The following is a 12,153-nucleotide window of genomic DNA, read 5'->3' as shown; positions in this document are numbered from 1 at the left end:
TTATTTTTTCCTGAAAATAAAATGACATGCTGTATTGCATGTATTGATTTGCCGGAAAGATTTTAAATTTCATCTTCACGTACCCGTTATTATTCACAATTATAAGATTTAACTATGTCCATCTAATGCGTGAAAACTGAGCTCATCAAACCGCTTTTCCATATAAGTTCATTTTGAAATCTACGATATTAAAGTTTCAAACATTCTTTGGTTTCAGCTTTCAACAATCATCTGAAGCAGGAATAAATGGATCCCATTACGTGTTTTATTTTTTATTTCAGTTATTCTAGTTCACTAGCTCAAATGTTCTGTTTTAGCTTTCGAAACCATGGTAAAGGTAGAGTTTCTTGTTTAACGTGATTAGTCCCCACATGGAATGGATGGAGCAATCTATTTCCAGCCAAGCCCACGGCTGGTGTCATATTTACCTCCCCAGCATCCAGTCTTTGCCGATACCCCTGGAAACAGTTCCAATTTAGGTAAAACACCCAGTACGGAACACTTGTCAGGATATACGATGCGACTGGGAATCGAACCCGGATCGCTGGCCTTGTAGTTCGAATTGTTAACCACTGTCTGCGCCACTGACCCGATGTCTATAACACTTTGTATTCATCCCCAAAGTCTATCTTGATTTATGACCAATTCGCATCAAATGCTAGGAATTACTACCTGCTACCTTAGCAGTAATCGAAAACCATTTAAGAATACTTTTGATTGAACTTGTTATATGTCCATTATTTTAGTAATACGATTCGCTTGTAAAATAATATTTTCATCGTTTAAACTTAAATGATTACGTGACAAAGCGGAAAGACTTGAACGAGGGCAAGAGGTTAACAATCGAGGTTATTATCTCCCTTTGTAGAGATAATTATTGTTTACAAATGGCCGAAACGTTTCCATGTTGAAAGATATTAAGAGGATTCATTAACTGTTTAGGCTTAAACAAGGTATTAAGGTAAGACCTTCATTTTGCATTCATTTTACTGCAAGTATTAATTTCAAAAGTTTTACAATATATGGACGTAACAATTTAAACTAAAATATGCTTTTAAAATCAAATTTGTGAAATTCGTTTATTAATCATTTCTATATTTCTCTGACAGTATACGCGGAACAAAAGTTAAATATGTTTGACTGATGACGAAATTAACAAATGATCTTTTGCCGAAAAAAAATGAAAAAAAAATATTATGCTTTATGTTTGAAATTTATTGATCATACAGATAGTAGTGGTTGTGTATTGTGATTTATCAATATGATCCTTGATGTATACAACCATTAAATCTATTGACAAAGGTATTACTTTGCTATCAAATTGAATAGAGTTTAAATCAACCGAACTCAAAATTTTAAATGACTTTAAATATTTCAATTCAACTTTTACAAACAGGAAAATAACATAGTATAAAGTGACAGGACACACATTTTACAGAGGTTTGTTTAGATCAATTTATTGTTTCATCTCATATTTTAGTTTACCAGTGTTTGTTGCTGTTATCTGTTTGAATCATCAGTACGTATATTTAGATTATTGTTCATCGTTAAACATGTTTTTTCTTAATAAGCAAACCTCATTTATTTAGTAGGAAATAAAGTTTTTGCTAGATATGTCTTTTCATCCAATCCACCAATAGATTATAATAAAGTTTCTGCTAGGGTCCGGCGTACCTAAGGTAAAGGTTCCTAAGAAAACTGTAAAACTTTCTGTTGCAGATGTCATACCATACCTCGTATCAGCTGGTACGTCAGCCATTGTCTCGTTTCCGGTCTTTTGACTTTAAACCTGACCGGATGTCGGTAATCACCACTCTACACAGAATAGCTTCTGTAGCGATCGAGAGGATCATGCTGATGATGAACAATACAGAGCTATGTAAAATACGTCGTCTGGAAAATATTGATCAGGCGCTTGTTTTTCTGGCAGGAAAACATGACGATGATGGAATGTCGGGAGATCGTGGCGACTTCTATCGGAGAAAACTGGCAGATCAAATGCACGTTACATTCGCGGTGGAAGGAGTTACTCACAACAATGTGCAGTCGGTAGTTGAAGCTGCTATTGTTTTGGAAAGGGAAACAAGAAAAGCATTAGGTGATAGTGCCAAGTCACGTGATTTTGCCCCTTCTGTGGAAATCGACGAGACAATATTAGACATCCTGGCGAGATTGGCAGACATTTTCTAGAGAGTGTAAGATACAGTATTAAACCAGTATCTGTGATATATTTGTTTGGAGTTGTGTGACACTTTGTACTTCTGGAATGGAATTATTTCCTTGTCGGATGGTCTGTAACTACAGCAAAAATGATTCTTGAATTTTTATGCATTTAAACAAAATATGTCAGTAAAATTTATTTTACCAACACTTTTTATGTTTTAGTTTATATGATTTTTCGTTCAGTATTAAAAATTTAGTATTAAAACAAGAATATAAATAAAAAGAAAAAATGGGGGGAAAATTGACTTTGAACAACTCAAGTTTTCATGACAGGTTTTCAAGTGTGAACTTAATTGTTTTCCGTTTGAGATCAATACACTCTAGACAAGGAAGACAGCGCGAGTATGTATGACTTCAAATTAGTGGTTATAAAGTCCAGTTTAAATAATCAGCGGTTGTGTTGTCCGGCTATTTATTACGAATTAATGACTAATTTCCTACTCGGTTATAGTTTTAATGTATATGTAATATTAGCTGAGATCATTATGATAACGTGCACTTGGATAAATATCAATATGTCAGTCCCTCTGAACCAGGAAATGGTTACACGTTCAAAGTCCCAGAAATTCACTGGGAATGCTGCTTGTTCGCAGTTCAAAACATTTTTTGAACATAAGTTTAAACAGAACAAAACAGAACAGATATTTTATTATAGACTTGTACGAAGTACATCGTCTCAACCCATAAATACAAGTATATAACATCACGTACGTTTTTTGTTTGTTTTGGGTTTAACGCCGTTTTTCAACAGTATTTCAGTCTATCACGTACGTGAAATACATACAATAAATAGACAATAAGACAAAAAGAGAAAAATAACTGAACTAAGGGTGCTGAAACAGAGAGTATTAATCAAATATGTAAAGGCCAAACACATTTAGAATTCAGCCATGTCAATTTAAGGAACACTACAGACATATACTTAACATAACATAATCTTAACATGTTAATACCAAAACGTTAATACATAATAATCAGGAAATAATAAATCATCTACTTTGAAGTGAGAAAAAAAGAAACAATCTAATAACAAATGATAGGATCGATCAAGAGTAATCAAAAACATATATCACTCTTTAAGACTATTGGCGATTACACTCTTTAACCCAGATCTTTTAATTACCCGCACAGAAGCTATGAGTAAATCTATGATTATCAAATTTCATTTATCTGGCCTACTGATATGGTGAAAACGTAAAACGCAGGATAAATATTGTGTGAAGGTGGCAACGAATATAGCGGAGTAATAGTCAGCATTTGAAAAGTCCTCGTCTCTGAATAAGGCGTATGTACTTGATCAAGTTGATGTGTGGTCTACAATGCGAGTAAAAATCGAATTCAAATCTTTCGATAATGTCAAATTATATATATATATATATATCGATGTCAGTATATATATATCTGTCAACGATTCTATTTTGAACGTGATAGGCAAGAAAAATGATCTAACATGTCTACCTGTGTAAGACAGCTTTTTTCCCAACCCCCGGGACAGCTTGGTTTTTCGTTCCACACTGTCCCTCGGGTAAGGAAAACCTGTCTTACACAGGCAGGCATGTAAGATACTTATAGTCTTGGAAATTGTCAGCATATATTACGCCATAAAGTTAATTCTTATAATCAAATTTATCGGTAAAATTTGAAAAAGAACTAGCCAAAGCACTTGTGGTCAACTTTTGTTTCTCTATACTTCTTTGCGTACTAAAACCAACATATTCAATATGAAATACCGTCAATCAGAACGTGTAAAATCATTAAAGACCCACCACAACCTATAGTGACCTACTTTTTCCTCCCACCTTCGTGCAAATCATTAAAGACCCACCACAACCTTTTCCCTCCCACCTTCGTGCAAATCATTCTGATGATACACTATACATGATGTATAATGTAGCTATTCTACAAGATGACAGGTGGACAATTTAGGCCCTCACTGAATAAACGTGTCATCTGCAAACTTATTCAGTCATTTTCTTTTCAGTAAAACTTTAAAAAGGTATAAACTCATCTTAATCCTTCAAGAAATATTCATACTACTACATTAATTAAGTAATATGTTTAGACGTTAAATACATTGTCTTGGCATTATATACATATGTCACTGTCAGTTTGCAACTAGATACTTGTTATTTCTCATTTTCTTCGTGCAAAGCATGTATAATTACCATCATGGAAATACAAAAGAATACCTCGAACCACTGAACTGAACAAAACACGGAATTTACATGCAAAATTAAACTATAACAGCAGTAAATAGCAAGAACAATATGCAGATACTTTCAATAGATATTAAACATTAAACTATGTATTCTAAACCCTATACTCTGTTCAACTTCTATTCGAACACACTACAAGCATTCTATATGCATGTTCAATGACCTGATCTATATTTATTTAGACTAAAGTTCAGTCTGGTATCTGTCACGTTAATAAATCTTAGTCAGCAGCGATAAAATCAAGACGGAAAAGTTGTATTAATAGTTCTTCAATAGATCAATTTCATGTCATTTTAGGGAACTTTTAGAGCGCTTCTGCTGTCATCTTTTCCGAATTTCCCATTTATCATAGGCTGTTGGGGCTTCGCACGGAAATTTTGCAATCCGTTCCATGGGAGTTCAGAAATCGACTTTCCTATTTTTAAAGACACACCTGACAGTTTCCTATATGCATATAGGCAAAAATTTTCCTAAGGACAGAAATTCTTTAAACTTTGTGTACTGACTGAAATTCAAGTTTAAAACGGAAATATGTATTAATCAAAGCACTGAGAGGACTGATGTGGGCAGCGATTGACAGCTTCTGGTAATGGGCATGAACAGTTTGCTTAAGTTTGGTGATTCTAGTTAAACTACTTTTGATTAATAAGCATTTTCAACCTTTCTTTTACCAAATCAAGGGATAAAACTCTGCTTTTACTCTGTAAAAGGGGATAAGATAATATATGAGCAAAGCTCCCGTGCTTAATGAAAATTTTGTGAGTATTGGTTAATTTTGCTCAAAACCTTTTTTGAATTATATGCATTTTTTCAACAAATCAATGGGAAACACCCTGCTTTTACTGGAACAAGGGGAATAACAGTAAATGTGAGCAAAGGTCAAGGACTAACTGATAATTATGTGTTGTTTGGAGATTCTAGTTATAACAAGAGCTTGTAGAACACTTGCATGAATTAACTGACAAGGAACAGAAATTATTTGGTCAATGCCTTCTGGACATTTAACGTATTGATCTTAAATCAATAATCATGGGTGGGTCATTTACCAGTCTTATATGACCTCTGTATCAAATGTGATCTTAGACCAAAGCATAATCTAGTTTTCTGGCAAAAAAGATTCATTTGTCAATGTGACATTGATCTTTGACGTACTGAACTCAAAACCAATAAGGGTCATTTGCTGGTCATGACAAATCTCCCGGTCTCATGATCCTAGGCCCAAGCGTTCTCCAGTTATCATTCGGAAACTGATTTGTCTACAGACCGACCAAAATCCATCATCAAACATTAATATCTAAAATATACCCGGGCCCCTTTCTTCGAATGAGGGCAATTAAATTGCCCATGTCTCCCTAGTACCCAATGCATAGTCGTAATAGGCAAGAAGTCAACAGAGGATAGGAGCGAAAGACAAGGAGACACTAATATATGAAATAGATATCATCTACTTGGCATGTCCAGTTCAAAATTCTGGGTCAGATGGTTCTCAAGTAAACCGTGTTCCATGTTCAGGTCTCTGTGACCTTGATCTTTGATCGGGTGAGTCCAGAATCAATAGGGGTCATCTACTCTGCATGTCCAATCATCCTATGAAGTTTCAACATTCTGGGTCAAGTGATTCTCAAGTTATTGATCCAAAAAGAGTTTTCCCATCTTCATGCCTCTATGACTTTTTCCTTAAGCCAAGTGACCCCAGAACATTAAGGATCATCGACTTTGTAACTCCTATCATCGTGATTGAAGGTTCTGGGTCAAATGATTCTAAAGTTACTGGTTGGAAACTGTTTTTAAAGTTCTGGTTCCTGTGACCTTAACTTTTGAACAAGTGATTCAAAAATCAATAGGGGTCATCTACTCAACATGTCCAATCATCCTATGAAATTTCTGGTCAAGTGGTTCTCATGTTATTGATCAGAAACGGGTTTCCATGTTCAGGCCCCTGTGACATTGACAGGTGATTATTTTTTTTTTCAAATGAGATCTCATCTCGGTAATACCAGGCTATGAATATATTATACATAAATTACATAGATAAAAGCCCCTTCAAAATAGTTCTTAAACTAAAAGCAACCATAAAAGAATATTTACAATGACATTAAATGTTTCATTCAATTTTAAAACAACCAAAACAACGACTACTATCTCCAATATCAGCACACATCATGATCTTTGGGTCGCATTCAGTCATTTTTTCAGCTGTAGATTAATATAATACGCTTCATAATCATGACAATATGCATCTTTTAGTGTTGTTAAATTTCTGGTCCTTCGGGTTCATGGAGTCCATTCAACATATGTCTAATAGAGTTCTGCTTAAGCCGGCCCACTATTGTATAATTATCCGAGAAGAAATCGTACGCAAGAACGTGAAATATTTGGGGACGAAAACACCGCAAATCTACCGGCGTTTGAAAGGCGAATTTGTTAAAAATAATGTTTCTTTCGAATTAATTATACCCTTTAATGATATATCAATCAAAAACACCAGCTGGAACGTATTTTTTTTATTTATTAAATCTAATTGAAGTGTAAACGTTCGTATTTTTGGGAAACAGGTACGAATTTTCCGCCCCCTCCGTTACGGCTGCAATTATTTTCCTTTTTAAGTCGTACAAATTAAAGATTATTTACGTAAATATTATGAAATGATCGTATCTTTCTCTTTAGAAAATAAATAGGATAATACCTCATCTGTTGATTTCATGTAATATATCTTTCCATAAACCTATTTCTATGCTACGCAGTTCAGCGGATACATGGGCGCAATTTCATTGATCGCGGCCGATGATATTGGATAGGACAAGTATTTGCACGCTGGGGAAAATATTTCATGATGGACCTGTCATTTCTTTACTTATGGGTGAAACAGGTCTCATAAGCGTAAATACGGCCAGCTTCTACTGATTATAAAAACATACCGTACGATTTGTTGTGAATTAACTGTTGTACTTTTAGTAGTTCAACCGCCACCCTTGTTTAAGAGCAACATTTAAAAAAAGCACGTTTTTTTCATCCTCAAGTAATAAGTAAGTAGATTCGCCCAGTTTAATCAATCTAGACGCATAATCTAACTATACGAGCGTCTATTTCACCCGATTTACATTCGACTGTGACTCAATGCAGACTTGGAGCGCCGGTATAAATTACAGACTCCGGTACATACCGGATTAACTAAATTTGAACGAAAATATCTTAAATGTATATATTTTGTAACCATGGTGATACTAACCCTAACCTTAGTCAGTATTTTATGCATATTGTACACTAAATGCATGCGGACATGCAAAAATATGCGTATTTTTGCCGTGCGCTACAATTGATAATCACTTTCGGGCATGCGCAGAAGACCGCTCCAAGTCTGCAATGAGTTACATCGTTTACATTCGGAACATTTTCACGCGTTTCGGGCTTTGTCGTATGTTTAACATGGGATTTTTGAACCGTCCAAAGATGTTGGAAATGTTTGTCTCATTGTTTATTCTTTTTAATAAAACTGTTACTGCTTTCATTGTTTACCACTTTTTTTCCACCCTTGACCGAAAAAAACAGTAATGAGTTTGTACACTGTTCAGACAACTGTGCTCTGTTGAAATTTAACCAAACACAAGTTTACCTGCATAAACAGAAAGCATGATATGTCGCCATGCGCGGCTCCAGATGGGGGGTGGGGGGGGGGTACCGGGGGTCCGGAACCACGCTGGAAAATCTTTAAAAAAGGAAAGAAGACAAGAAGGAAAGAAAATATTTTTCGAAAAAGGCAACATTAGGACTGCATGTAAAGTATATGCGGCTGCTGCTACATACGACCCCGACATAATTCATATTATTTATCTAAAAGAAACTAAGAATTTTACCTTCAAGAAAGCTAGATTTTATCATTTTCCCAAATTTAACAAGTTAGTCCATAAAACTGTCCCAGAATGCAAAAAATGAAGTGCTAAATTTCAAAATGTCCAGGGTGTGGGGGGTGGGGGGCAGGGGATCGGCCCCCCTCTGGGAAAATTGGCTGTGTCCGTGCATGGTCACTATACCTGTCCAGTACTGGACATTACGGTAAACGCTTCTTTCCTGCACAAATGACAATTTTGCAACTTCTGTCCGGTTTGTACAAATTTCTGGCCGCGATAAACTATTTGACTTGTTCGAAAATAGAACGCACGCCGCGCTAGTTAGATGTTTTCTGATCATGTGACCAAAACAAGCTCTTTGGTGTTGTTATAATAATAAAATTTCGATTAATGTTTCTAGCAGGAACTGTTTTAATCTAAAACGTTTACAAAAGACGCAACTTGATTTTAATACCAATTATAGATCAACGTGGATAGTGCTGAAAAGAAGTATTATACTATACTATTTTTGTAGATTATTTATAGTTTATTTTGGTCACGTGATAAAAAATTGTTTTGGTCATGTGATCAAAGCAAGCATGCTCATTTTCATGCGCGTTGTTTTTGTTATAAAATATAGATTTCGACAAATTTGTACTTAAGCAGTGCATTTTTCGATAAAGTTGAATCTCAGAAGCTTTCTGAAAGTTAAACAGACTTGAATTACGTAAAATATATGGAGGACATGGAACTACTTGTTCTTCGGTTTCGGATAAGAATTTTGACCGTAAATTTGTGGTATGGTAAATCTGTGGTCACGCTTCGCTGCCCACAAAAATCATAGGCACCGGCACTGGCACCAGATCAGAAAGAAAATGCCTCCGTACGTGTTATACCCTACCCCTAGGTATTCTATAAGAACCATGGTCATGAACGGTAAAATATACTAACCCGTTTCAATCGCGCATTTCATACCTAAAACACGCAGTGCGGTAAATGTGCACTATGGATACCAAACAAGTGGTAATTTATCTTCCATTGTGTACCGGTCACATTTTTTCAATAGAAAAACAACGCGTAGTTTATAGTTGTTTCAACGTTACACAAAAAACTTGCTTGAACTTCCAAGGTTAAGTTCCGTTCTAGATTACAAAACCATTCTGATTGGCTGTTGTAAAAATGTATGTCAATCGTCATTTTACTACACGTGTTCGCTAAAATGTGAAAATGCAGCATAAATGTGCAAAATGAATAAAATAAACAGAACAGATGCAGACCAATGTACGATTTCAAATTAAAGATCATATACAAGTTAAAGCATAGCAAAAGTTCCTTCTAGGGCACATCTATATAAATATAAAATGATCGTCTTGTAAAATTTTGGTTGCAATGTCTGTTTTATACTGCCAAAAAAATAGCAGGTAAGTATTTACGCTAGTTATTTAACATAAATTGTTAAATCCAACACAAATTAAATTTGTTACCACTTTCAGTAGAGTAAATACGGCAATAAGACATTGACCCGGTCAGTCTATTATGATTCGATGAGTGAATTCTTTGCGCATAATTAGAGGGTCACAGTGGGGTTTGTTTTCACATATTAACCATGCATTTGAAGGTAACGATAATATTTGGTTGTTTACATTTAAATTTGCTGAAATATGTCTATCTGGTCGACTAAATGTACATATGATAAATGTTCTTCAAGAATGGAGGAAATAAAAGAATCAATCAATCATCCTCGGGTTTAGTATTGTGTTATCCATGGAACGGTACAGTCAGAGTCGCCTCAATTGAGAAAGAATAGTTTAACATCAAAGGTTATTTCTAAGGTCACGGAGTTTAATTGGCCAGCTTGTAATTAAGATATTCCTAGAAGGAGTGATCGCCGTGACGTCACGCGCTAACATCATTCTGTTTATCTGGTGGTTGGCAAAACAAATGTTTTTATACCGTTTGCGTATGGAATCAGAATTTTTAATTTTTAATAACTTTTTGCTCATTTATGGATTTTCAAAATTCAAAAAGATTTGAAATACTTACCATTTTTCATATTTTTGTAACCAAATATCTTTTTTCAATGAACAACCGTTTTAAATGACATACAATTTTTAAAGCGGCGTAGTGATGTTCAAAACTTTTAGAAAAACAGTGTAAGTTAAGCGTTCATAATTAATCCATTTTATTTCGAAATAACAATTAAAAGTAATCAATAAATTGCTTGTTTTATAACCTTTGCATTGATCAAAAAATTATTGATGTAATTTGTGTTTTAATAAAGTGTAGACCGTTAGAAAAACATCACCGTTTACAAAAAACATGGACGATCGGCTTCTGCCCACCCGATCGCTGTCTTATTAGTTCTAAAAGTAGCAAATACACCGGATTTGTATACAAACACGATCTCTCCTTATCAATCTGACTAAAGTACTTGATCTTCTAAACGAAGATCTGAGAACGGCCTATTCACATTCGTCTTCTGTATATTTTGGATTTCCATTATTGCTATTTTTATGTTATCCAATCAGACGACTTGTTCGATTGTCAAAGGATAAGAAAAATATGCGGTTATTCCAGGACTCGAACCCGGGACCCCTCGCTTACATAGCAAGTGGCCTACCGACTGAGCTAACCGGCTATCTGAAACATTACGACATAAGAATTGTAAATATCAAAAGTCAATGCTACATGTAGATTTGCAAGATGTTGTAAGCTAGGCTCTGATTGGCTAGAGAAAGAGCCGTCAGAACGAGGCAATGAATAGGTCGTTTTCAGATCCTATGCGTAGCGTAATAGGATATGTACTTTAGTCAGATTGTCTCCTTATAGATCTCCATTATTTCGAGTTTTATGTAAAATTGTGATTTTTATTAATTCTGTTTTTGTTCGTTTACGTTTCGCCAAACATGTGCACACTACCGTGATCTCTAGACCGGATGTTCATTAGGGAAGGTCAAGCAATATACTAGATACCCATTCACCGAAGGCTGTGCATTAAAGTTGAGAAATGTACGATTGAAACGGGTTAGTACACTTTCCCGTTCATGACCATGGTTCTTACAGAATACCTAGGGGTAGGGTATAACACGTACGGAGGCATTTTTTTCTGATCTGGTGCCAGTGGGCACCTGTGCTTGATCTTGTATTATCTGCCCTTGAAAATTGGCAATTCATGACCAAGGCTGGGTACCTATGATTTCCTTTATTTTATATTTCTGTTTTTGATTTGATTCCCTGTCAGTAAACACAGTTTAAAGAAGAAATTCTATCCGTAAGAAAAGTTTGTCCCATGTCAATATAGACACTGTGGCAACTGTCCTTGACTATGAACATGACAAAATGATACCACAAAGTCCTGGTCTTTCCTATGGACCGAATTTCTTTAAACTTTGTAAAATATGACTAAAACAGAAATATAAATTAAAATGCACAGCTTCCTTGCCTTAATTTTGAATTATCTGCCCTTGAAAATTGGATTTTTAGTATTTTCTGATTTTCAAGGGCAGATAATCAAGATCAAGCACCAGTACCTATGATATTTAATACATATTTGAGCCGCGCCATGAGAAAACCAAAATAATGCGTTTACGACCAGCATGAATCCAGAACAACCTGCGCATCCGCGCACTCTGGTCAGGATCCATGCTGTTCGCTAACGGTTTCTCTAATTGCAATAGGCTTTGAAAGTGAACAGCATGGATCCTGACTAGACTGCGCGGATGCGCAGGCTGGTCTGGATCCATGCTGGTCTCAAACGCACTATGTTGGTTTTCTCATGGCGCGGCTCATTTCTGTTTTAAACTTGATTCTCAGTCAGTACACATAGTTTAAAGAAATTCTGTCCGTAGGAAAATGTTTGCCTATATACATATAGGAAACTGTCAGAT

The 12,153-nt window shown here is 35.3% G+C and overlaps 1 protein-coding gene across 2 annotated transcripts; it reads left to right on the top strand.

The window, feature by feature from the left end:
* Nucleotides 1-803: 803 nt before the first annotated feature.
* LOC123524009 (uncharacterized) lies at nt 804-2,370 on the top strand. Of its 2 annotated transcripts, none has more exons than XM_045301868.2 (2): nt 804-961; nt 1,720-2,370. In XM_045301868.2, the coding sequence occupies exon 2, from the start codon at nt 1,720-1,722 to the stop codon at nt 2,188-2,190; it is 471 nt and encodes a 156-aa protein (XP_045157803.1). In that variant the 5' UTR covers nt 804-961; the 3' UTR covers nt 2,191-2,370. The 2 variants fall into 2 exon arrangements, with proteins under 2 accessions (XP_045157803.1, XP_045157804.1); XM_045301869.2 differs by lacking the exon at nt 804-961 and adding an exon at nt 1,282-1,440.
* Nucleotides 2,371-12,153: the final 9,783 nt, after the last annotated feature.

This window comes from Mercenaria mercenaria, chromosome 3, assembly GCF_021730395.1.
Source record: "Mercenaria mercenaria strain notata chromosome 3, MADL_Memer_1, whole genome shotgun sequence".
In the NCBI taxonomy this organism is placed as follows: Eukaryota; Metazoa; Mollusca; class Bivalvia; order Venerida; family Veneridae; genus Mercenaria; species Mercenaria mercenaria.
Note: the sequence above shows the minus strand (reverse complement) of the source record. Positions and strands in the feature narration are given on the sequence as shown.